The 22,582-nt window shown below is 45.2% G+C and overlaps 2 protein-coding genes and 2 pseudogenes across 3 annotated transcripts in view; 3 read left to right on the top strand and 1 right to left on the bottom strand.

Annotated features, from left to right (window-relative positions):
• LOC138801375 (deoxyribonuclease-1-like) overlaps window positions 1–415 on the bottom strand; it is a 17,736-nt gene extending 17,321 nt beyond the window's left edge. Inside the window, exon 1 of the mRNA XM_069984134.1 lies at window positions 303–415. Within this exon, the coding sequence (XP_069840235.1) occupies window positions 303–339 (37 nt within the window). The 5' untranslated portion in view covers window positions 340–415. The remainder of the gene's footprint in view (window positions 1–302) is intronic.
• Window positions 1–17,673, top strand: part of INTS15 (integrator complex subunit 15) — a 19,535-nt gene extending 1,862 nt beyond the window's left edge. Inside the window, exons 1-7 of one of the 2 annotated variants that reach the window (XM_069984132.1) lie at window positions 9,886–9,970; window positions 10,331–10,529; window positions 13,355–13,576; window positions 14,864–15,029; window positions 15,113–15,598; window positions 15,911–15,950; window positions 16,578–17,673. In XM_069984132.1, coding sequence (XP_069840233.1) covers window positions 10,338–10,529; window positions 13,355–13,576; window positions 14,864–15,029; window positions 15,113–15,598; window positions 15,911–15,950; window positions 16,578–16,932 — 1,461 coding nt within the window. In that variant the 5' untranslated portion in view covers window positions 9,886–9,970; window positions 10,331–10,337 and the 3' untranslated portion in view covers window positions 16,933–17,673. Of the gene's footprint in view, window positions 1–9,885; window positions 9,971–10,330; window positions 10,530–13,354; window positions 13,577–14,863; window positions 15,030–15,112; window positions 15,599–15,910; window positions 15,951–16,577 lie in introns of those variants that run through there. The other variant, XM_069984133.1, reaches the window with a different exon arrangement.
• LOC138802250 (U2 spliceosomal RNA) lies at window positions 7,350–7,468 on the top strand (annotated as a pseudogene).
• LOC138802274 (U2 spliceosomal RNA) lies at window positions 8,085–8,254 on the top strand (annotated as a pseudogene).
• Window positions 17,674–22,582: the final 4,909 nt, after the last annotated feature.

Below are 22,582 nucleotides of genomic sequence, written 5' to 3' on the forward strand. Positions count from 1 at the left end.
AGAAATGTAAAGCACAGTAGTACTAGAAGATGGAAGGCACCAGACATATGAAAGCAGGCTTCCCTTTTATGTTCTGGAGATGAAGCTTCCTATAGAACAGGGGTAAGGAATATTGCCTCTCCAGCTGTTGCAGAACTACAACTCCCATCATGCCTGGACAGCCTTCGGCTGTCCAGGCATGATGGGAGTTGTAGTTCTGCAACAGCTAGAGAACCAAGGTTCCTTACCCCTGCTATAGAAGACAGTGTCAGAGTATTTATAGGGAATGGATGGCAGAGGATGAATAAGAATGGAGAACTCACCGGTGCATCCAGTAAACCTAGTCTGTTCCCGATACATCCAGCTAATGATAGGCTTTCTGGCAAATTTATCATTGGAGTTATTAGACAGCAAGTTATATAGCAGAAATCCTCCCACACACAGACAGGTGACCCAGCAAGCAATGCGGCTCCTCCCAAATTTCGAGTGCCTTCCTAGTGACGGTCACACCTGCTTAGTACAGGACTGTATTCAGTCTATAAACTCAAGGTCCATGAGATAAGACCATGTGGTGCATGGGAACATCATCATTTATATCACACCAAGATTTATAACTATAGCGTGGGCACCATCGTGTACAATACAGGAGATCTATGTACATTGGGCAGTAATATACTGTAGATGGCAAGAGAGACAGCTGGATGAGAAATAACCACCACTCATATATCATATTTACAATATGGGATGTCATGGGAACAAAATCCCACATTATTGTATATCCTAATTTCTATGCTTTTGTTTTTGCTTAATTAAAGGGTTAAAGGGGCACTCCATTTTAATGTAAAATAAAGTTTAATCCGGGTATAATGAAAAGTTTTAAAACTTTCCAATATACTTTTACTGAGCACCGTGTCTACGGCTAAGGATCAACTGAGAGAATCCGAAATGGCGCACATCATATCTACAGGGATAAAAGGATAATTATACATTGTGGAAACTCTAGTAAAATCAATGAGTGTATGAAAACGAGAGAGAAACATAAACATTCCTGTGTCATCGGATGACATTAACAATAGCTAACAAGGGGTGGAGGAGGGAGAACGTGTACAGTAACCATGAGAAGAAAACAGAAGGACTCTTTATGATGGCAGCCATGGAGTCTATTAAAGGGGATCTGTGACCGTCCTGTCCTGAGTCGGGGGTCCGGACAAAAATTTATGCAAAATGGTAACGGACCAAGAAAACTGCACAAGATCTCACAGGTGAATCATTAAGACCCTGATCTTTAGTGCTCATTAAAGGGAACCTGTCACCATGAAAATGCTACATAAGCTATCGGCATCATGTTATAGATCAGAGGGAGCCAATCAGATTGATATATATCTCTATAGGAAAAAAATTTGTATAACTTTTAATTTACAGACTGAAAACTCTGATGTTTCCATGGTAAAGAGTCCAGTCCATTGAATAACTCTGCCCACTGGACTCCTTAATACAAAATCATCAGGGATTTCATTCAAAAAATTACATGTTATACAGAATCTTTTCCAATAAAGTTATACATTAATCTGCTCAGCTCTTCCTGCTCTATAACATGGGGTATGTAGATAAGATAGCATTGTATTGGTGACAGGTTCCCTTTAAGAAGCCTAATACAGGGCTCCATTACCATATGTTTCCACAAAAACGCCAAAATGACCCCATGTGTACAGGGTTATATCAGCTTTTTTGGACAACAATTCCCCCATATAATACAGCCCTTAAATTCAAGGGGTTGCAATGTTTTATAATCAGTATTGCATCTGTTTGGATCCACGATTTGCATTGGGGGTGATATCCAGTGGTTGTATGTATGGATATGCCGGGTCCTCCAGCGTAGGAGATGCTCTATGGACACGTTCTTCAATCTGGCTAGTAGATAAAGGTCCCGGACTGGGTACTCTTCTATTCATACAGAAATACATAATAAGGTACTAAAATGGATTTTGTAAACCAGGAAACCATATTTGTTTAACTTTCAAGGCGTCTCTTATTTGCTTCATTACACCGGTATATGAAATGCATAAAGTCCAAAAACCTTGCCATACAGGTTAGACCACAGATGGGGGACCTTCAGCCCTCTAACTGTTGCAAAACTACAATTCCCATCATGCCAGGACAGCTGAAGGGCTGAGGGTTCCCCATCACGGCCTTAGATAGCGGTCCTGACCCTCTATACACATATATGCTCGACTGTGCCAAATGTGCATTTGTTTTCAGTGCGGAGAGTGGAAAAGCTGGTGCCAACATCACTGGAGGCGGCTTATTTCCTTTGAGATCAGGCATATTGAACTCCATCTGTCTGATCGATCCCATCTGTAGGTGGGAATCAGTGGATTCCCATATACATTACATAGTAAATGGTAGATCAGCCAAAAAAATCTCGCGTACCAATGGTTGACAACCACGAAGAAAAATATCCATGTAAACAAATCCTAGAGAGCTCCTATGTTATTATGTATGGGCATAATAGGCACAGCACCCCTCCTACTTCCTGGCATTTATCATACCTGTGTGTCTCAGTCATTGGTACACGGAAGGATTAGATAATCCCATCACAACAACAGTCCTCGGCTACTCATCATTTTCGATCACTGGAGCCGTCCTGATCCACACCCCAGGCACTTGTGTGGTATGGGGCACACCTGTATAGGACAATGCACTGCAGACAGACAGATGATAGTATGACAGGTGACACATCATGTGTGTATGATACAGCAGCCCTGATGATTGCTGAAATACAGGGATCATCGCCCACCATTGCACAATACACCTGTATACCCAATAACAACCAATGCTGATACATCACTAGAGATTATGGAGGGACTAAAATAGCAGCGATCATTGTGACGGCTCTATAACCGCTCTCATATAATATAGTATATTGCCTTAATGCCTTATATACCTATTACTGTCCATGTTCTTCATAAGTGTCTTCATAAGATAGCGTGTAACCCCAGTCACATGGTATACACATAAGGATATAAGAATTACTTTGTGATTATCTTCACTATATACTGTACTCCACTTGACTTCCATTGAGTGGCTGCAGGAAGGGGTGTGATGTTTGTGTGAAAAACACAGAGCAACAAGTGTAAGACATCGAGTTAAAGGGGTACTCCGTGCGGGAGGGCTTTTTTTCACTATGGCCAGAGAAGGAGGGGATGAAAGCAACAACGTCCACTTATCTCCCTGGTTCCAGCGCTCCCACATTATAATGCTCCGGTCTCTAGACACCTTCTGGTCTATGACATGGCTTAAAAATGTGACGTTTCAAGCCCACTCTGCCATTTAGCATCACAAGTAGAACCCCCACTACAGCTGCTGAATGACTGAGCGGGCTTGAAACATGACGTTTTTAAGGTGTGTCATAGACCAGGAGGCGGCCAGAGACCGGAGCATTACGATGCGGGAGCGCTGGAACCAGGAAGATAAGTGGACGTTGTTGCTTTCATCCACTCCGTCCCTGGTCATTGTGAAAAAAGCCCTCCCCTTTAAATGAATATGGCATAAATATACTTATTGAAGCACTCACCCATCGGAAGGAGTTCTCTCTTTTCACCGGCATTTCACTTTCCTGGAGGACGGACACTCTCTAGATATTAACTTCAGAAAGAATTACGTCACATACAGTGAATTCCACACTAAGCCAATAGAAAAGGAATCAATAAAGTTGACCGCTCAGGAATGTGATGGATTCTATGGTCAATGAGATACTATATAAAACTAATATACTATATAATACACTCAGCCATAACATCAAAACCATGCCATTAATGCATACTTCTGACATTCTGCTATGATGGGGGGGGGGGACTTGGTGTGTACAGTGGTTAGGTAGGGGTCGGTGTCACAGTAACATCCACAGAAAGTTGGATAAAGCCCTAAGGCTATTAGGAAAACATGGATATAGTCATTGGCTGTATCCATGTTTTCCAGACAAACTTAGAGCTTTATCCAAGTTCAGCAGCCCCCGCTAATCAAATGGCGAAAGTTCGGGTTCGGATCGACTCGAACCCGAACCCGGTTCGCTCATCTCTAATCCTGGCATCATGTGAATGTGACGCCGACCACCTACCTAGCAAGCCCCCCCCCCATCACGGTAGCAGATAATTCCTCGGGGGTCCCACTGCAGTCAATATTCAAGAGAAAGAGATGAAGGTGGTGACGTAAATCCCATCCATGATAGCCTTTGGCTTTACCATACTGTTATTTATAATTGCACAGCCATAAAAATAAATATGGCGGCATACAAAGCTGAAGGTAAGTAACCTGTGTTCATTTCATATCTGCAGCGTAAAAAACATGTTGCCATATGATTTAGTTTATGGTGACTTGTATGACATCTTATAGATTTGCCATTAAAATTCTTTCCAAAATCCTTAAAGGGGCCTTCTGGTAATTTTTTATTTTTTTCAGAATCTGCCTACAGTCAGGAATTGGGGTGAAAGATTAAGAAAATGTATACTTGCCCTAAATTCGCTACCGCCCCTGCGTTTTTACCAGGATTACTGCGATGCTGTCACATACATTGTGCATGTCACACTGCAGCCAATCACTGGCCTCAGTGGGCTTTTCCAGTATGTACGGCGCACATGACCGATGAGGCCAGTATTGGGCTGCAATGTCATATGAATAATGTACAGGACCCTGTTCCAGTACCTGGACTAAAGACTTTTTTAATGCCACACAACATATCTGTATAGTTATGTAGGGAGATATTACTGCTTTCACTACTGCTTTAACGCGGCCTGTCTTAGCTGACAGATGGTTCTGCCAATCACTGGCCGCAGTGCCGGGAGGGAAAGCAGAGGGCAGGAAAAGCCCGAAAGCGTGGAGAGGTAATGTATGCCAGTGTATTCAATCCGCAAAAGAAGGGCCTGTGGAGCCTCATTGAAGAGTCTCAAAACACGGGACTAGCCAGATATCCCTCCGGGAAGGACCCAGCCAAGGGGCAGCTCCTGTTAGGAAACCACCAAAACCAGGAGCTGCCCCTTAACGGGGTCCTTCCCAGAGGGATATCTGGCTAGTCCTGTGTTTTGAGACTCTTCAATGAGGCTCCACTGGCTATTCTTTTGCATATTCATGTTTCCCAGGGGGCAATGCACCTAGGACTTCACTGCATTGAGCGCTTTCTCTAGCAGCCGGCAGTGTTGTCGTTTGGCTGGTCTCCCTGAGTTCAGCAATCTGTTTCTCTTATAGTATATTCAATCGTCATATGTCAGCGGCCGATGATTTTAGGTCCGGACCCAATCAGCCGATGATCATTGTCTTCAACTGATCGTTGTCTCTATTACACAGAGTGATAATTGGCCGAATTGGACAATTGCACAAAGAGGAACCATAGACTCTAAGACTAGGATTTTTATTTTTTTTACCAACATAGCCCCCCAGTTTTTACACCCAGCCAAAGGTACATAAAAGACTGAACAAACCACTAGGCAGACTCATAGTGACTTCCACTGATTCCATTTTGATTTCCATCTTATTAGAGGAAGTGTCACTGTTGTTATAAAAAAAAACAGTTTTTGGCATGTCAGAGGGACATATCAACAGTTTTGATTGGTCGGAGTGTTTAGACCCTGACGGATAGTGAGAACGAGCAGGGGGGCATGCTGCAGGTTGGTCTGCTACCCACTCGGTTTCAGTGAAAAGAGTCAGGCTTATAGACTTACATTATGAGCCTGACTCATCATGTGACACAGAGTTGGGAAAGGACCGCACTGAGCTTGGACTCATGCTCAGGCTCGTTCTCAGGCTCATACTCAGGCTCGTTCTTATGATCAGTCAGAGTCTAAACACTCAGACCTGGACTGATCAAAACTTTAGAAATTTTTAATTTTTTTTTTTTTTTATAATGACAGTGACACTTTTACTCCCCTGATCAAGAAAACAACATGCTATCTTCTAGACACCTCAGCCTTCCTACACCTAATTAGAGACATAGACCATGTACACCCTGATGCCACAAGTCTATATACCTCTATTCAACATCCTAAAGGCCTTGCAGCAGTCTCTAATCGTCTACTGTCCGCAGGCACCGACACTAGACTATTTCAGGACCAGTTTTACCTCAAATTATAAGGGACCTCTATGGAAAGTAACATAGCCCTGTGTATGTTGACTGTTTTAGGGCCAATTTCGAAGAACACTACTTCTTTAACAATGTTCTCTTCACCAACCACAAATAAATATGGAAACGCTATATTGATTTCATATTTTGTGTATGGGACACACCAGACACTGTCCACACCTTTCTTAACTCCATTTGGTCCGAATTGCAGTTCACACTCTATGCTGACAAAGACAAATACCCAACAACTCCTCTCCATGAGACAACAGCAATAGGATACCATTCTGTACACACCTTCCACCCATTCACGGACAAAAGCTGGCCGTTATTCCAGACAGCATATCCTAAGATCAAAGAGTTTCTCTTCAAAAAATCTCAGACTATCTCTTATGAGCTGACATAGGTCCCTCCCTGCCAAACACATCTCCAAACCAAGAGAGGCACATACCCCTGTCTCCATTGTGCCCAATGCACCCATAACCTCAAATGTGACAAAATTCACAACCGTACAGGTAAGGGAATACCTATCAAAGATTTTTTTCACGTGTGATAGCAACTTCGTAATATAAGTGTCAGTGTAGGGAACTGGACGACATGAGACAGCTGCAGCCCTGACGCTGGCACCCACCCCGCTGTCCCTGCCTATGTGCCTCAACTGCTCTAGGCGGCAGCAGACAACTGAACAACAGCCCCCAAGTTAAATGAATGAATGGAGAACAAGACAAGACTGAACTGACAAATAACACAATAAAACAGGGTCAGAAGTCACACACACTGGCAGTGCAGTACAAAAAACATATCCAAAAGCGAAGTCAAAAGCCAGAAAGTCAAAATGCAGGGGGAATAAATGCAAGAACAAACACTAGGTAAAGAGGGAACTCAGGGTCTGAGGCTCTATTGCAGGTGAGGAATAGAGGCAAGTGGAGGATACTTATGGGACCTGGAGTCCCAGCCCAGATCACATTAGACAGCTGATTGGTGGTACCGGGCGTCAGTCACAATGGCAAACGCCTATGGCAGATCGGCCGGGGTCGGTGAAGCCCCAGCCGCGGCTACATCAAAAAGAAGCGCCGCCGGGTCGCCGTCAGTGCACTCCCCGCCAGGCTGGTTGCCAGGGACTCTGTCAGTGCCACGGGCCAAACTTGCGGGTCGCTTTCTAACAATAAGCCATCAAATGCTCCTGTGGACTACTTTACATAGGGGAAACTTCCAGAAACATCAAGGATATTATTTCCCAACAAAAATTGTCCATCTGTGTATGGCTTCTCGCCTTTGGCTAAGATCAAGTGTAGTATCTGTTCTTATCAGTTTAATATCTGATACGTCCCCTATCTGGGGACCATATATTACATGGATTTTTTTTTTCAAACAGTTTTTATTGATTTTTCACATAATTAAAACCACGTAACAAAGAAAAAGAGGGACACACTTACAATTCGTGTCCTTAAGAGAAACACTCAGGAAAATATCACACATGCCAATATATCAGTGTATGAAAACAATACACACGGCAGAGATATAAAACATTGTGCGTCAAATATAAAGTCTTCCTGAGGAGAGAAAAAAACAGAAAGAAACTTCCCAACCCAACCCAAATCTCCCGAACTCCCCCTCCCCCACACAGACACATTCCACAGATGCAGAAACCTAAGACAGAAAGGATAAGGACAAGAAAGACTATAGCTTCACTGTCCAGAACCCGAAAGTTCTAGGCGGCCTAACGTCCCAGCAATGTCGGATGTCACATACCATTTGGTCCCCTTGAACACTTTCATCAACTCTTTAATTTCCTGATCTGAGTAAAAGAGTTCCACAAAAATTTTTTACCGTGCTCTTCTCTTTGAGCTTTTCGCATTCCATTGGAATTTGCATGGATTCCGGGACAGAGTGGAAGAGAAGACGCTGTGGTGACAAAGAAAGCTTTAGCTTCCATTTAGTATGTATTAGAGCCACCAGTTGGGACCAGAAAATATGCGTTTGAGGGCAGGACCGAATACCTTGTGTTAAATCTGTTGCCGGCAGATAACACTTGGGGCACGCCAGAAGTCTATCCGGGGCCATATTACATGGATTTTTTAGAACAGGGAGATGGAAAAAGAGCTTGTTCTGTCCTCTCCAGGCATTGACTGGTATTGCAGTACTTCCAGGTTCAGTGCAAAAAAAAAAAATTGTCCATCTGTTCCCACAACTTGACTTCCAAGTGCTGGAATGGGTTCCCCTTGCCCGCAGAGGCGTCAATCATCTTGACACATTCATGAAAAGGGAGGCCTATTATCCAGGCTTAGAAGATAAATCCCGGTACTTCACAATAGAGTAATGCTTTTTTATTTAAGTGAAAATAGCAGGTACATGAGAGGACGTGTTTCGGCTTATAGCCTTCATCAGCTAAAATAACAGTGGTATCTAGCTGTCTTATATACATAAAGTGGCGCCAAATACAGTAGGAGTTAACCAATCAGTGACGTCACAGTGACGTAAGATGTAAACAATGTCACATGTATGGTGAATGAACACATAATAAACAAATCACGTGCCTGCAAGGAAATAGCATACATCAGAGAGTGTGGTGATCAGGGGAGGGTAGTGTACATCATCGGGGATCCCGTGAATAAATTGAAAGTGGGGCGATGTCCCAGCGGCAGTCCGTGTGCTCTGGCTGGGCAAGCGATTCAAAGTCTGAGTACGGCAACGAGCGCTGGTTCCGCGCATGCGCTGTCTGAACCATCCTTGTGTAGTACCAAAGGCTGCAAGAAAGTATCCCGGGGGCAGCATTTAGGTAAGTACATTGTATCAGACCAGCATAGTAGAGTTGCATAAAGTCTCTAAGGAGTAAATAGAAGAGTTCACGGAGCCGCGGTGTGGGGATAAGGACATAACACCAGGCTTAGGCTGGGTTCACACTGCGTTTTTGGAGTCCCTTTTTTTCATCTGTTTTATGCAAAAACTCATGCATTTGTATGCATTGACTTCCATTATAAAAAAATCGATCAAAACAGATACGCAAAATAGGGAGCACAATGGGGATGATATTTTGCGGACTGCTGATGCTTGAAAATATACTGATGAGTGAATGTAGCCTAACATGGCCACTTTCTTCCAGAGACAGCACCACTCTTGTCTCCAGTTTGGGTTCAGGTTCTACAACTTAGGTCTATAGAATTGAATGGAGCTTAATTGCAAACCGCACCTGACCTGGAGACAAGAGCGGCGCTGTCTCTGGAAGAAAGCGGCCATGTTATTCTAATCCTGGATAACCCCTTTAACTTGCTACAAACAATGGAGCCTGTGGGTCTCAATACAATTGAGAATAGGAAGTAAACTGCTTTCCATAGGTTTCTATTGTTTCCTGTATTATATACTATAGTACAGTAATTATATCTCCCTTCCCTTCTAGCTCAGGTAGCCTCCCTATTATATCACCCCACATCCAGCTAGGTAGTAGCCTCCCCTGGTCCATTTTCCTCCCCTCATACATCCTGTGTATCATCCCTCTCCCCTCTTAGACCAGGGATAGGGAACCTTCGGCCCTCCAGCTGTTGCAAAACTACAATTCCCATCATGCCTGGACAGCCGAAGCTAAAGCTTCGGCTGTCCAGGCATGATGGGAATTGTAGTTTTGCAACAGCTGGAGGGCCAAAGGTTTCCTCTGTTCTCTTCTACTTGAGCTTCTCCTGTTTCCTCCTTCCTTGCCCTGCTACATGTCATGCCCCGCCCACATCTCTGCTCTGCCAGCCCCCCTCCACTCTCAGCTCGGCACACGTGACTTTGACGTCACACGCCTGCTGCGTCATCCACCTGCGCCGGCGCCCTCTAGTGACGCAGCGCGCAGCTCCCAGGCACCGCACGCCAGCCGGCCCCCAGCAAGGACTCTGACCGCCGGTATATACAGCCAGCTGGGCTCCCTGTACTATTACTCTCTCCCCGCAGCACTGCAGAGACCGCTCCTCCCTCTGGCGACCATATAGACTACACACTTCTCCCTCATACTATCATCCCACCAGCCACATATACAGGTGTCACACTGCAGCAAAACTACAATTCCCATCATGCCTGGACAGCCAAAGCTTTAGCTTTGGCTGTCCAGGCATGATGGGAATTGTAGTTTTGCAACAGCTGGAGAGCCTGAGTTTGACACCCTTGGGAATTTCAGCTTCCCCCCTGTTGTATGCCACCTACTCTGTGCCTTGTGTGGATCCATACTGTTATAGATATTAATAAGAATATGTCTTCTTCCCGCAGGGGCACGATGAGCGACATACGCCATTCTCTCCTGCGGCGTGATGCTCTCAGCGCAGCCAAGGAGGTGCTCTACCACCTGGACATCTACTTCAGCAGCCAGCTCCAGAGCGCCCCTGTGCCCATGGTGGAGAAGGGGCCCATAGAGTTACTTGAGGAGTTTGTCTTCCAGATTCCCAAGGATCGGGGGTCTCACAGCAAGGTGACTGCGGCTCTGTCCACTTCCTCTTGTCTCGGCTTTAGCACTTCTCTTAGTAGGTCCCTGAATACCTTCAGTAGCTGTCAGCTGGATGAGTGTGAGTGCATGCTCAAAGAGGAAAAGAGAGTCGGCTGCTTGACAGTTCTGGCAGTGGATCAGAATTAAAGGAGAATTACAGCGAAATATTTTTATTAAAGTATTGTATTGCGTCCAAAAGTTATACAAATCACTAATATACACTTATTACGGGAAATGCTTATAAAGTGCTTTTTTCCCTGCACTTACTACTGCATCAGGGCTTCGCTTCCTGGATGAAATGGTAATGTCACGTCACTTCCTGGATAACATGGTGATGTCACGTCCTGGATAACATGGTGATGTCACTTCCTGGATGAAATGGTGATGTCACTTCCTGGATAACATGGTGATGTCACGACCGGACTCCGAGAGCTGTGCAGGCTGTGGCTGCTGGAGAGGATGATGGCAGGAGGACACTGAGGGACACAGGGCACTGGAGGGACACTAAGCATCCCCCTGCAATCATCCTCTCCAGCAGCCACAGCCCGCACAGCTCTAGGAGTCCGGTCGTGACATCACCATGTTATCCAGGAAGTGACATCACCATGGTATCCAGGAAGTGATATCACCATGGTATCCAGGATGTGAAGCCTTGATGCAGTAGTAAGTGCAGGGAAAAAAGCACTTTATAAGTATTTCCAGTAATAAGTGTATACTGGTGATTTGTATAACTTTTGGGGGGCAATACAATACTTTAATTAAAATTTTCACTGGACTTCTCCTTTAAAATTCAACTTGGCTGATTCTTCTCTGTCGGCCAAGAGATAGTGTTGAGCAAACATCAGAAGATTATCCTGGTGCGACATTCAACTCCTGGCATCTGGAGAAGTTGGATACTGCCAGAAAAATATGGATACAGCCTGTGGCCATGTTCACACAACGTAAGTTAAGTATTAATCATGGCAGTTGTTGCTGATTAGCAACATGGCCACAATTAATACTTAACTTACATTGTGCTGCAGCTAGAGGGAATCCCGGCCGGAGTGTATACACATAGTACAGACATGTCAATTTTATGCGGCCGCTATTCATTGAATAGCAGCTGCAGAGAACCTTTCAGTTCACACAATGGAGCGCCGAATTGGGATGCGGGTGCACCCGGATGCGCCTGCATCCCAATTCATCAGAAATGAAGATCATCCAGCCGGTACTGCAGTACTGGCTGAGATCATCTTGTCTAACATCGGCCATTTTGGGAACAGACGGTGTCCAGGGCCATGTGAACATGGCCTATGGCTGTATCCATGTTTTTCAGGACTCCCTTGGGTGGCATCCAACTTCTCTAGAAGCCAAGAGTTGAATGTTGACAATTTTCTGATGTTCAGAACAGACAACTAAGCATACACTTTAGGTAGTTGGCTGGACCTTTTTGACCGATCTATGACATGTATGTGGATTTTTAAAGGGAATTGTGACTATGAAAAAACAAACATTTGAATATTTTATATGTTTTCATCGGTCACGGTCTGGGTGTTCAGACCTGATTGATGGTTATAGCCAGGAGAAGGGCTTTTCTTAGCATTTTACTCCCCAGCTTCCTGCCTCGTCGCAGGAGGTTGAAGTGCTTAGCTGAGGGCTTCTGTGGGCCTTATGGAATGATCATTCAGGGTATAAACACTCAGACATTGGTAGATTAAAACTTTTGACATGTCTCTAGTAGTGGTGAGAGAACCTGTCAAAATGTTTGCCTTCGGCGACATTATCCAAACCCGAACACCTTAGTGTTCAATTTCTCTTGGCTGCAGTAGTTGGTTGCTGATTACCTAGGGCTGCCAGGAAAAGATGGATACAGCCATAGGCATAGCCATTCTTCTGCCGTGCGGATCATTTTGCCAAACCCGAAAATTTTGACAGGTTCACTTAAAGCGACTCTGTACCCACAATCTGTCCCCCCCAAACCACTTGTACCTTCGGATAGCTGCTTTTAATCCAAGATCTGTCCTGGGGTCCGTTCGGCAGGGGATGCAGTTAGTGTCATAAAAACAACTTTTAATCCAGCAGCACTGTGTCTAACGGCCGGGGCTTACATTTGTATATGCATTAGGCTGGGACCACCTCTCTGTCTTTCCTCACCCTCCTCATCATTAGGAATGCTCCAGAAACATTTACTGCTGTTTGAGCTTTGCACAGGTGTATTAACGATCCAGCCCATGTTCATTATGCACACAGGTGGGGAATAGGAAGCAATCTGCCTGGAGCATTCCTAATGATGAGGAGGGTGGGGAGGAAGGACAGAGAGGGTGTGCCAGCCTAATGCATATACAAATGTAAGCCCCGGCCGTTAGACACAGCGCTGCCGGATTAAAAGTTGTTTTTATGACAATAAATGCATCACCTGCCGAACGGACCCCAGGACAGATCTTGTATTAAAAGCAGCTATCTGAAGGTACAAGTTGTTTGGGGGGGGTCAGATTGTGGGCACAGAGTCACTTTAAAGGGGTTATCCAGTGCTACAAAAACATGGCCACTTTTCCCCCTCTCTTGTCTCCAGATTGGGTGGGGTTTAAAACTCAGTTCTATTGAAGTAAATGGAGCTTAATTGCCCACATAATTTATATAGAATAAGGAAAGGAGTTCAAAGGGTCTTCTGGGCCCATTGACAAAGCTGAGTCAGCCAAAACATACTTGCCCTTCTCCTCACATCTGATCCAGCGAGTAAACAAAGGGGTTAGTATTTTTTTGCATGTGGTAAAGGTGCGAGGTTCTTCTAATTGATGACTGATATTAAACTCCTGTGTTCTCCCCATCAGCGCTTCACTGCCATGCAAGAGCTGCAGCTGCTGGAGATTCTCTGCAACTACTTCCAAGACCAAACCAAGGAGCCAGTGCGCCAGGTCATCTTTTCCTCGCTGTTTAGTCCGCAGGGCAATAAGGCAGATGAGCAGCGTATGGCTCTCCTGGGGAAGTTGACATCCATGGCGGTGGCAGTATGCAGGGTGCCAGTGCTGGAATGTGCTGCATCTTGGCTCCAGGTAGGAATTAGTGATATGAGTTGTTTGTAATGATTAAAGGGGTTATCCAGCGCTACAAAAAAATGGCCACTTTTCCCCCTCTCTTGTCTCCAGATTGGGTGGGGTTTAAAACTCTTCTATTGAAGTAAATGGAGCTTAATTGCAGACCTTGTCTCCAGACCTGGAGACAAGAGAGGGGGAAAAGTGGCCATGTTTTTGTAGTGCTGGATAACCCCTTTAAATTATGATAGTTCCTCCTTATTGTATCATTTTAATGGAAAGCAATATAATCCATCCCAGAGCGTTACATTGGGATTAAAGAGAACCAATCACCTAAATGTAACTGTCCCTATTATGAAAGTATATCTCTCCCTAAGTCTATTCATGAAGATACAGACTGCATTTGCAGTCTGTATCTTTATACTTTACCTGATCCTCTGTTCCCTGGCTGTTCCGGTGGGCGCCGCCATCTTGATGACTTCACTTGCGTTCCAGCGGTGCGTTCCAGCGTGACGTCATCAAGATGGCGCCGCCGCCGGAACAGCCAGGGAACAGAGAATCGGGTAAAGTATAAAGATACAGACTGCAAAGGCAGTCTGTATCTTCATAGATAGACTTCATGAAGATACAGACTGTATTTGCAGTCTGTATCTTTATACTTTACCTATCCTCTGCTTCAGTGCCGCACGGCCGGGCGCCGCCATCTTGATTACGGGCCTTGCGTTCCACCGCTGGAACGCAAGTGACGTAATCAAGATGGCGGCGCCGGCCTTGCTGCACCGAAGAAGAGGATAGGTAAAGTATAAAGATACAGACTGCAGAGGCAGTCTGTATCTTCATAAATAGATTAGAGAAGAGGGACTAGAAAATACACAGCGATCTTGCGCTGTATAGCGCGAGATCACTGTGTATTAACGGAGCGGCGGGCAAAGGATCATGGGAACCTTTCCTGCCGCTCTGCATGACGGGAGTTTCCTGTCTCGCGCCGGCTCTTTTGAAAAGAGCCGGCTCCATACAGGAAAGTAAAAAGTGAATAATTAAAAAACGTGGCAATAAAAATAATGAATTATATTTACAAATGTCAATAAAATGTTGATTTACATCTAATTAGGGAATAAAAATTTTTTAACTTTCGTCCATGATTGGTTCTCTTTAAAGAGTTACAGGACAACCTATAAATTCTGTGGTCATCCATATATATCTGATTGCTGTCAGTGAGCGGAATCAGAAAGCAGAGGAAGTTGCATACTTTTCCACATTGTGCATTGTTTTACCATTTTGATGATTCTGCTGTTCCCTCCGATGCAGCGGACCCCCGCCATATACTGTGTACGTTTGGCAAAGGCTCTGGTGGGGGACTACTGTGGCTTGGTTCCAGGCTCTATCCAGACCCTTAAGCAGATCTTTAACGTCAGCCCGCGCTTTTGCTGCCAGTTCATCACTGCGGTCGCTGTCCTGTATGATATGTCTACAGGTAAGAAGTCTCCTGGCTCATAGTTCGCATTCAATGATGGATAAAACTCTACTGAATCCATTCTCTCCTCTAAACTCTTTCAGAGGAGCTCATTCCTTCTCATGATCTCCTGGAAATGATTGTGTCCTGGATTTTCGAAGACCCTCGTCTCATTCTGATCACGTTCCTTAACACCCCAATTACGGCCAACCTGCCTATTGGTTACTTGGACTTCTCCCCGTTGATGGGTTTGGTGCGGTGGTGTGTGATAGCTCCTCTGGCCTATAGACGTAAGAAAAAGGCGGCTGGTGGCGGTCCTATTGTGGAAGACCAGAACCTTTACTCTAAGCTACATCTAAGCGTATTGCAAGGCCTCATGGTCCTGCAGACCCACCTGACCGAGAAGAGCTTGTATGGCCGCCTCGCACTTATCCTGTTTGAGCAGCTTGTGCCTCTGGTGGAAGAGCTGGGACAACTCTGCGAGGAGCTTAACCCACTGAATGCTGAACAAGAGATGGAACTGGCATTAGATCGGCTGGCACAAGCCCTACAAGTTTCCATGGCGACAGGAGCATTACTTTGCACCCGGGGTAAATTTTAGAATAGATACATCTCAGGTCCATAAAGCAAGGATTGCATGGAATGATCTGGTTGCCTGCATTGTTACAGATGTTCCTGTTCACACATCACAGTTTTGTTGTGGGTGCGCAGCATAATACTATAATACTAGAGAAGACATGGAGCAAGTGCCATTCACCAAAAGTCCTTTATAGTCTTTGGTGTAATTGAAGGTGTTAAAAGTCAGAACCGATTTGATGCCATATAAGTTCTACAAAATTAAATGTATCCCCATAGATCTTGACATTTTAACTTTTTTTTTTTTTCCCCCCTCTCTGTTTTAGATGACCTGAGAACCCTCTGCGCAAGACTTCCTCATAACAAGTAAGGGCTTTATGTGTTCTTTGTTGGCTACTGACTGATGCTTTAAAGGCGAAGTTGGGGGTGGGGGAACATACAAAAGAGGTCATACTTACCTGTCCCGGTGCCCTTGCATCTCCACGTGCTGCTGTTGCACCTTAACCAGCTGTCGTCTTACCTCACGTCCGGCTACCTCATGACCCGCCTGACAGATGCCTGCTCAGCCAATGAGTGTCCGGGGCGGGACACCGCTACAGTCACTGATTGGCAGAGCGGGCTAAATATCACCCACTTGTGATCTGTCAGCTGGGTTGTGGTGTACCCGGGAGAAGATGAGACGTGGTGGGTTATGAGAGCCTGCTTATGCTGCACACTGCAGACATGGAGACTCAATGCCTTTGATGCATTCGAACAATCGAACTACCTGAGTTGTACTCATATCTGTTTGATGCTTACCCCCCCCCCCCCCTCCCCTTATACATATACACCCTCCTCCTGGCTGACAATGCTGGTGTTGTGACAGGAGTATAAGCCACTGCCAGACACCTCTGGGGGGTAGAGGTATACATATTTTGGATAAGTTCTTAGTTTTGTATTTTTATCCTCTAAAATACTCCATTAACCCCCAATGTTTTTTGTTCCTCCTCCCAGCTTAATGCAGTTGGTGGTGTCCGGTCCAGTACAGCCGCAGCCTGCTCACCCGACTCTGAACACCGCCTACTACCCTCACATCCATACACCGCCTCTGGGTTACCCCACACTCCCTGCTCATGCGGCATTACCTGCACATACGGCATTGCCCACTCATGCTGCTCTTCCTGCACACACCGCCCTCCCCGCTCATACTACTCTACCTGGTCATGCAGCGTTGCCCGCTCATACAGCACTCCCCACACATCCTGCCCTACCAGCCCATGCGGCGCTCCCAGCACACCCCGCACTACCAGGGCATCCTGTGCAGACATTCATGCCTGGCATGACTTTTCCTTTTCGACCAATGCGTTGATTATCTCTACAACGTTCCAGAGATGGACTTACAGACGCGGAGGATAGCTGAATGTGAAGATGCTTCGGGGATGAGCCGATCTTTCATAGTCCAGGATAGCATCGCACATAGAGGAACCCTGGGCTGCTTGTTCTAGTACATCAGGACCAGGCGCGGTTTCATTGTTCAGGCTCGTTCTCACTATTTGGACTGTCAGAAAAAACAACATTCACTTTTTTATGCAGGGAAAAACCTCATTCTCTAAGAGCAGTGGTTGCTCTCAGGGCATGCTGAGAATTGTAGTTCCACAACAGCTGGAGAGCAATCATTTGATCCAGCAGTTTTATGAACTATGCTAGCTACATGAGGAGGTGCCAGCGGTGCAGACTGATACGCCACCAGCATATGGTATCAGACTCTGCTCGGGGTGAAAAGCACAGCCGTAAAGTTGTCACTGGAGTACATGCTTCTTCTTAAAGGGATTGTCCATCCTTATATAATTAATGGCTTCATCGATCAGAAGATTTCATTAACCGTCACATCCCTGCAGTTGCTGTCCTATCAGTGTGACTGACCTGCGCCTCCGCTACTGATAATACAGAGAGGACAAACACCAAAGAGGCTGTAACGTTCACCAATACTTGCTACTAGGATAGGCCATCAGTTCTATAGGGCTGGATAACTCCTTTAAGATCCATTTTTTTTCTTTTCTCCTCTCTATATATAAAGCAATAAAGTCAATAATTATTAGATACCCCGGAACCCATCCTCCCCGTAGTGTCATTCTCATCCATGTGCACAGGTCTACAATGTACACACCTGTTATATGGCAGAATAGTTCCATCTCTTGTGCCCCCTTCCCTGTTTTTGTATGAATGTTAGAACTGTGTGGAAACAACCAATGAGCTGGTATCATGCACCGATACCTCTAATATTACAGCCCCCTTGTTTCTATACTCAGGTAGGGGTCTGCTGCTCTATATGTACCACCTTCTCTATGGGGAAACATACAGCAGGTGGGGGAGATTTATCAAACATGGTGTAAGGTGAAACTGGCTCAGTTGCCCCTAGCAACCAATCAGATTCCACCTTTCATTTTTCAAAGAGTCTGTAAGTAAGGTGGAATCTGATTGGTTGCTAGGGGCAACTGAGCCAGTTTCACCTTACACCATGTTTGATAAATCTCCCACTATAGTACATTACTGCAGAATGGAGGATAGAGTTAGGGTCCTATTACACGGAGCGATTTTTAACGATAAACGATCGCAAACGAGATTATCGTTAACCTAAAATCGTTCACCATATTAAACAGAACGATAATCGTTAGTTACGATTGTTACTATGATCATTACTAAGATCATTTATTCCTTCTGCAAAACAATGAACAATGTGCTATTACACTGAACGATTAGTGAACAAATGCGGAACTTGAGTGAATGAATGTAGAATTACAGCGAACGATTAACGATAATTTTAGGACCAGATCTAAGGGTCCATTTACACAGAAAGATTATCTGACAGATTATCTGCCAAAAATTTGAAGCCAAAGCCAGAAACAAACTAAACAGATCAGGTCATAAAGGAAAGCCTGAGATTTCTCCTCTTTTCAAGTCTATTCCTGGCTTTGGCTTCAAATCTTCGGCATATCATCTTTCTGTGTTAATGCACCCTAAATCAACGATTAACGACATGCGAATAATTTTTCGATTGTTGCCTGCAATTACACAGAACAATTATAGTTTAAATTAGAACGTTATAACGATTTTTTGCACGATAATCGTCCCGTGTAATAGGGCCCTTAGTCATGCTGCGGACACGGCACCACCAGAAGCCTATAGATATTAGCGGAGTACCATCTTCCACCAGCCCTGATAACTGGTTCAGTATGCGGATGGCGATCCTATGAAGAATTAAGTGGATACTTTGTATAGCATGGAAAAATGGATGCTGCGTCTGAAAATTTCAGATGCCGTATTAAGATTTAATTTTATTATGGACAGTGCGGGAGATTTATCAAACTGGTGGAAAGTAGAATTGTCTTAGTTGCCCCTAGCAACCAATCAGATTCCACTTTTCATTCCTCACAGAGTCTGAAAAATGAAGGGTGGAATCTGATTGGTTGCCAGGGGCAACTAAGCCAATTCTACTTTACATCAGTTAGATAAATCTCCCCCAATGTGTTTTGAGGGGAACCCTCTTCATGGAACAGGCTGTCAGTAAATTTTGAGTAAATTTTTTTGTAGCAGGTACATCACTTTTTTTATTTTATTTTATTTTTTTACACAAACAGACTGGCACAGGGATGCCGGTGCTGCTGTCCATTTTTTGAACCACTGCCTGATTCCTGTCCGGTATGGAACACTGGAGAAGAGCCCACTGGCCCCCAGTGTGATGATCTTCTCTCCGGGAGGAGGTTTTGTCACACTGGGGGCTGGCCGGTCTGCCCCAAGTGCTTTATACCCAACGGGTGCCGGTAATAGACCACCGGCACTGCACGCGGTAACAAAATAGGACTGTGTTACCGGCATCCCTGCACCGGTCTGTGTGTGGGAAAAAAACAAAATAGTAATGTACCTAGTTGTATATTCGCTTTAAAAAAAAAAGTTTGAAATCCAGTGTGTGAGGTATAAGGGCATGTTCACATGTATAATCTGGTGCGGAAAATCCACAGTGTATTTTACTACCCATTGACTTTAATGACTGATGCAGATTCACAGTGGACCCATTAGAAGAGTACAGCAGCACCAAAAATTTTAAATAGTGCCCTTATATAAAACATAATAATCTTATTCTCCCCTCCCCACACTACTTTATCGGTGTCTGGGTCTCCTGCTGGTCAGACGCATCTCAGCAGTGACAGCCTCCTCACTGACTGAGATGGGAGAGCGCCATGGCCAGTCATAGGCTGTCAGTGCCTGCGGTCAGCACCAGGAAAGGTTTTTGCATAAGTGCAGCGCTATCTAAAAATTTTAAGTGCTGGAGTACCCCTTTAAAGTTGTGGGTAGCAAAATCTGCAGTGGATTATGTATGTGTGAACATAACGGTGTCAATATTTCAGGTTAGTGAGCAGCAGATCTCTACCTGTGTGTAAGGATAAAGGCGCCTGGAATAAAGCCTATGGCGCTGTGAGGTATTAATATATAATACCAGTTTCTTGGTGGTTTTCACACAGCCATAAGTGGTATCCACAGTGAGGGCGGGTTCACACTGAGGAATTCTCGCGGATGAATTCCGTCGCTAGAACGCGCCATTCCGACGGCTCCATAGACACCATTCTATGGGCCGGCTGATTCCGCTATCCACCAAAAGAATTGAGGTGTCAATTCTTTTGGCAGAATGCGGAATCTGGCCGTGCATAGAATCGTGTTTATGGCACAGGTGGAGAGGCACGCGGCCGTGAGCGCGTACAGGTAACAGAATTCTGCAGAATTTATCCGCCAGAATTCCTCAGTGGGAACCTGTCCTAATAGATGTAGGTCATCCCAGTGGGTCTAATCTGCTTCTGAAAATGTGCTTCATAGTGGGGTTGGTGGACGTCATGCGAGTCATGACCACAGCGGACATTATGGACGCCCTCCTGCACTGATGGTGGAGTCATGGAGGAAAGACCACCTCATGCCTTGTCTGTCTCTGGGCTGGAGCTGCCTGAGTGACGGCTCTACCCTGGTCTGGGGTTCCACTATAGATCGACACTTCTTCATCAGACCCCAACTTTTTGAAGTGATGATGTCCAATAGAGATGAGCACAACTCAAGCAGGCAAACAATGATCATTTGGCATTTCAGTACTGGAGACCAAGGGTCCTATCACACAAAGCGATTTTTAACGACTGACGATAAACGATCGCAAACGAGATTATTTATCGTTAACCTGAAATCGTTCACCATATTACACAGAACGATAATCGTTAGATACATTAGATCGTTATTGCAATCGTTACTATGATCGTTTATTTCTTCTGATCCCGGCAAAACAATGTGCGATTACACTGAACGATTAGTGAAAAAATGCGGAACTTAAGCGAACGAACGTGGAATTACAGCGAACGATTAACGATAATTTTAGGTCCAGATCTAAATCATACGACATACGAATGATTTTTCGATCGTTGCCTGCAATTACACTGAACGATTGTTTAAATTCGAACGATATACCGATTTTTCGCACGATAATCGTCCCGTGTAATAGGGCCCTAAAGAAGTTGGAGTTTATGGAGTCCTAGAAAACATGAACACTGCCATAGGTGGGATCCATGTTTTTCCCTGGCAGCACTAGGGTGACATCTAACTTCTGCAGCAGCGGGAAATGAAATGCTGAGCATTTGGGTTTATAAAATGTTGCTGAAGGCGAGCAGTTTAGCAGTTTGATGGATTTGCTCCACACTAATCCAGACTGTGTGTGACCCCTATTCTGATCCAATTGGGGGGGGGGGGGGGGGGGGTTGGGTGGCTTGCTCACGGACAGGACTCTGCAGAATCATTTATTGGGGTGCGTTCACACATAACGGATCTGCAAATCCGCCGCGGATCCCTTGCCTGTCATTTTCAGTGATAATACATACTTGCAAGTATGTAAGTGACAGCCCCATTAACCCCCCGGCAGCCTGGTACATACATTACCGGCTCCATGCTCCGGCTTGCCTTGGGGGCTCCCAGCATCTGGATGTCCCGCTCAGCCAAATAGTGGCTGCAGCAGGGCAGCGCACTGATTGGCTGAGCTGGACGCCCAGACGGAAGCTGCCGGAGTGAGGAGTCGGTAATGTATGTACGGGCTGCCGGGGGAGTTAAAGGGGTTGTCCAGCAAAAATCTTTTTCTTTCAAATCAACTGGTGTCAGAAAGTTATATAGATTTGTAATTTACTTCTATTAAAAAATCTCAAGTCTTCCAGGACTTATCAGCTGCTGTATGCCCTGCAGGAAGTGCTGTTTTATTTTCAGTCTGACATCTCTGGCTAAGACAGGAACTCGGTTTTCTCAGTTTTCTATGAGTCCCCATAGAAAACCTCTCCTGCTCTGGACAGTTCCTGACATGGACAGAGGTGGCAGCAGAGAGCACTGTGTCAGACTGGAGAGAATACACCACTTCCTGCAGGACATACAGCAGCTGATAAGTACGGGAAACCTGGAGATTTCTTTAATTAAAATTACAAATCTATATAACTTTCTGATATCAGTTGATTTGAAAGAAAAAGATTTTCGCTGGATAATCCCTTTAAGCGGGAAGTCAAATTCCAATCATTCTGGTTCTGAGAACGTCGCAGAACACGAACAGTTCGGTAAGTTCGCTTAACCTTAGAGGAAACAGCCTGACATGTATAAATCAAATCATCTTATTGTCCCTAATAAAAAAAATATATATATTTGGTATGACCAGAGCTATACATTATACTGTTCATGTTTTAAACAAAGAACGCACAGTGTGAACGCTGCCTTAATAATAAGTCAGGAATCCTACTCGCGCTTCAGATCACTTGTCCCTAATCTGTGTTGCAAAACTACAACTCCCATGATTCCCTCCGCCAGCGCTGGGCGGGGGGATAACACACACATCCATATCCCACTCTGCAATCATTACAACGCTCAGAACGTTACGGGGTCGCGCATGCGCGCTGCCCTCGCTGACGGCCGTTGTTGCTATGGAGATCGGGCCGTGGACGCGCGCGGGGGGGGGG

The sequence above is a fragment of the Dendropsophus ebraccatus genome, chromosome 9 (assembly GCF_027789765.1).
Source record: "Dendropsophus ebraccatus isolate aDenEbr1 chromosome 9, aDenEbr1.pat, whole genome shotgun sequence".
Taxonomy (NCBI): domain Eukaryota; kingdom Metazoa; phylum Chordata; class Amphibia; order Anura; family Hylidae; genus Dendropsophus; species Dendropsophus ebraccatus.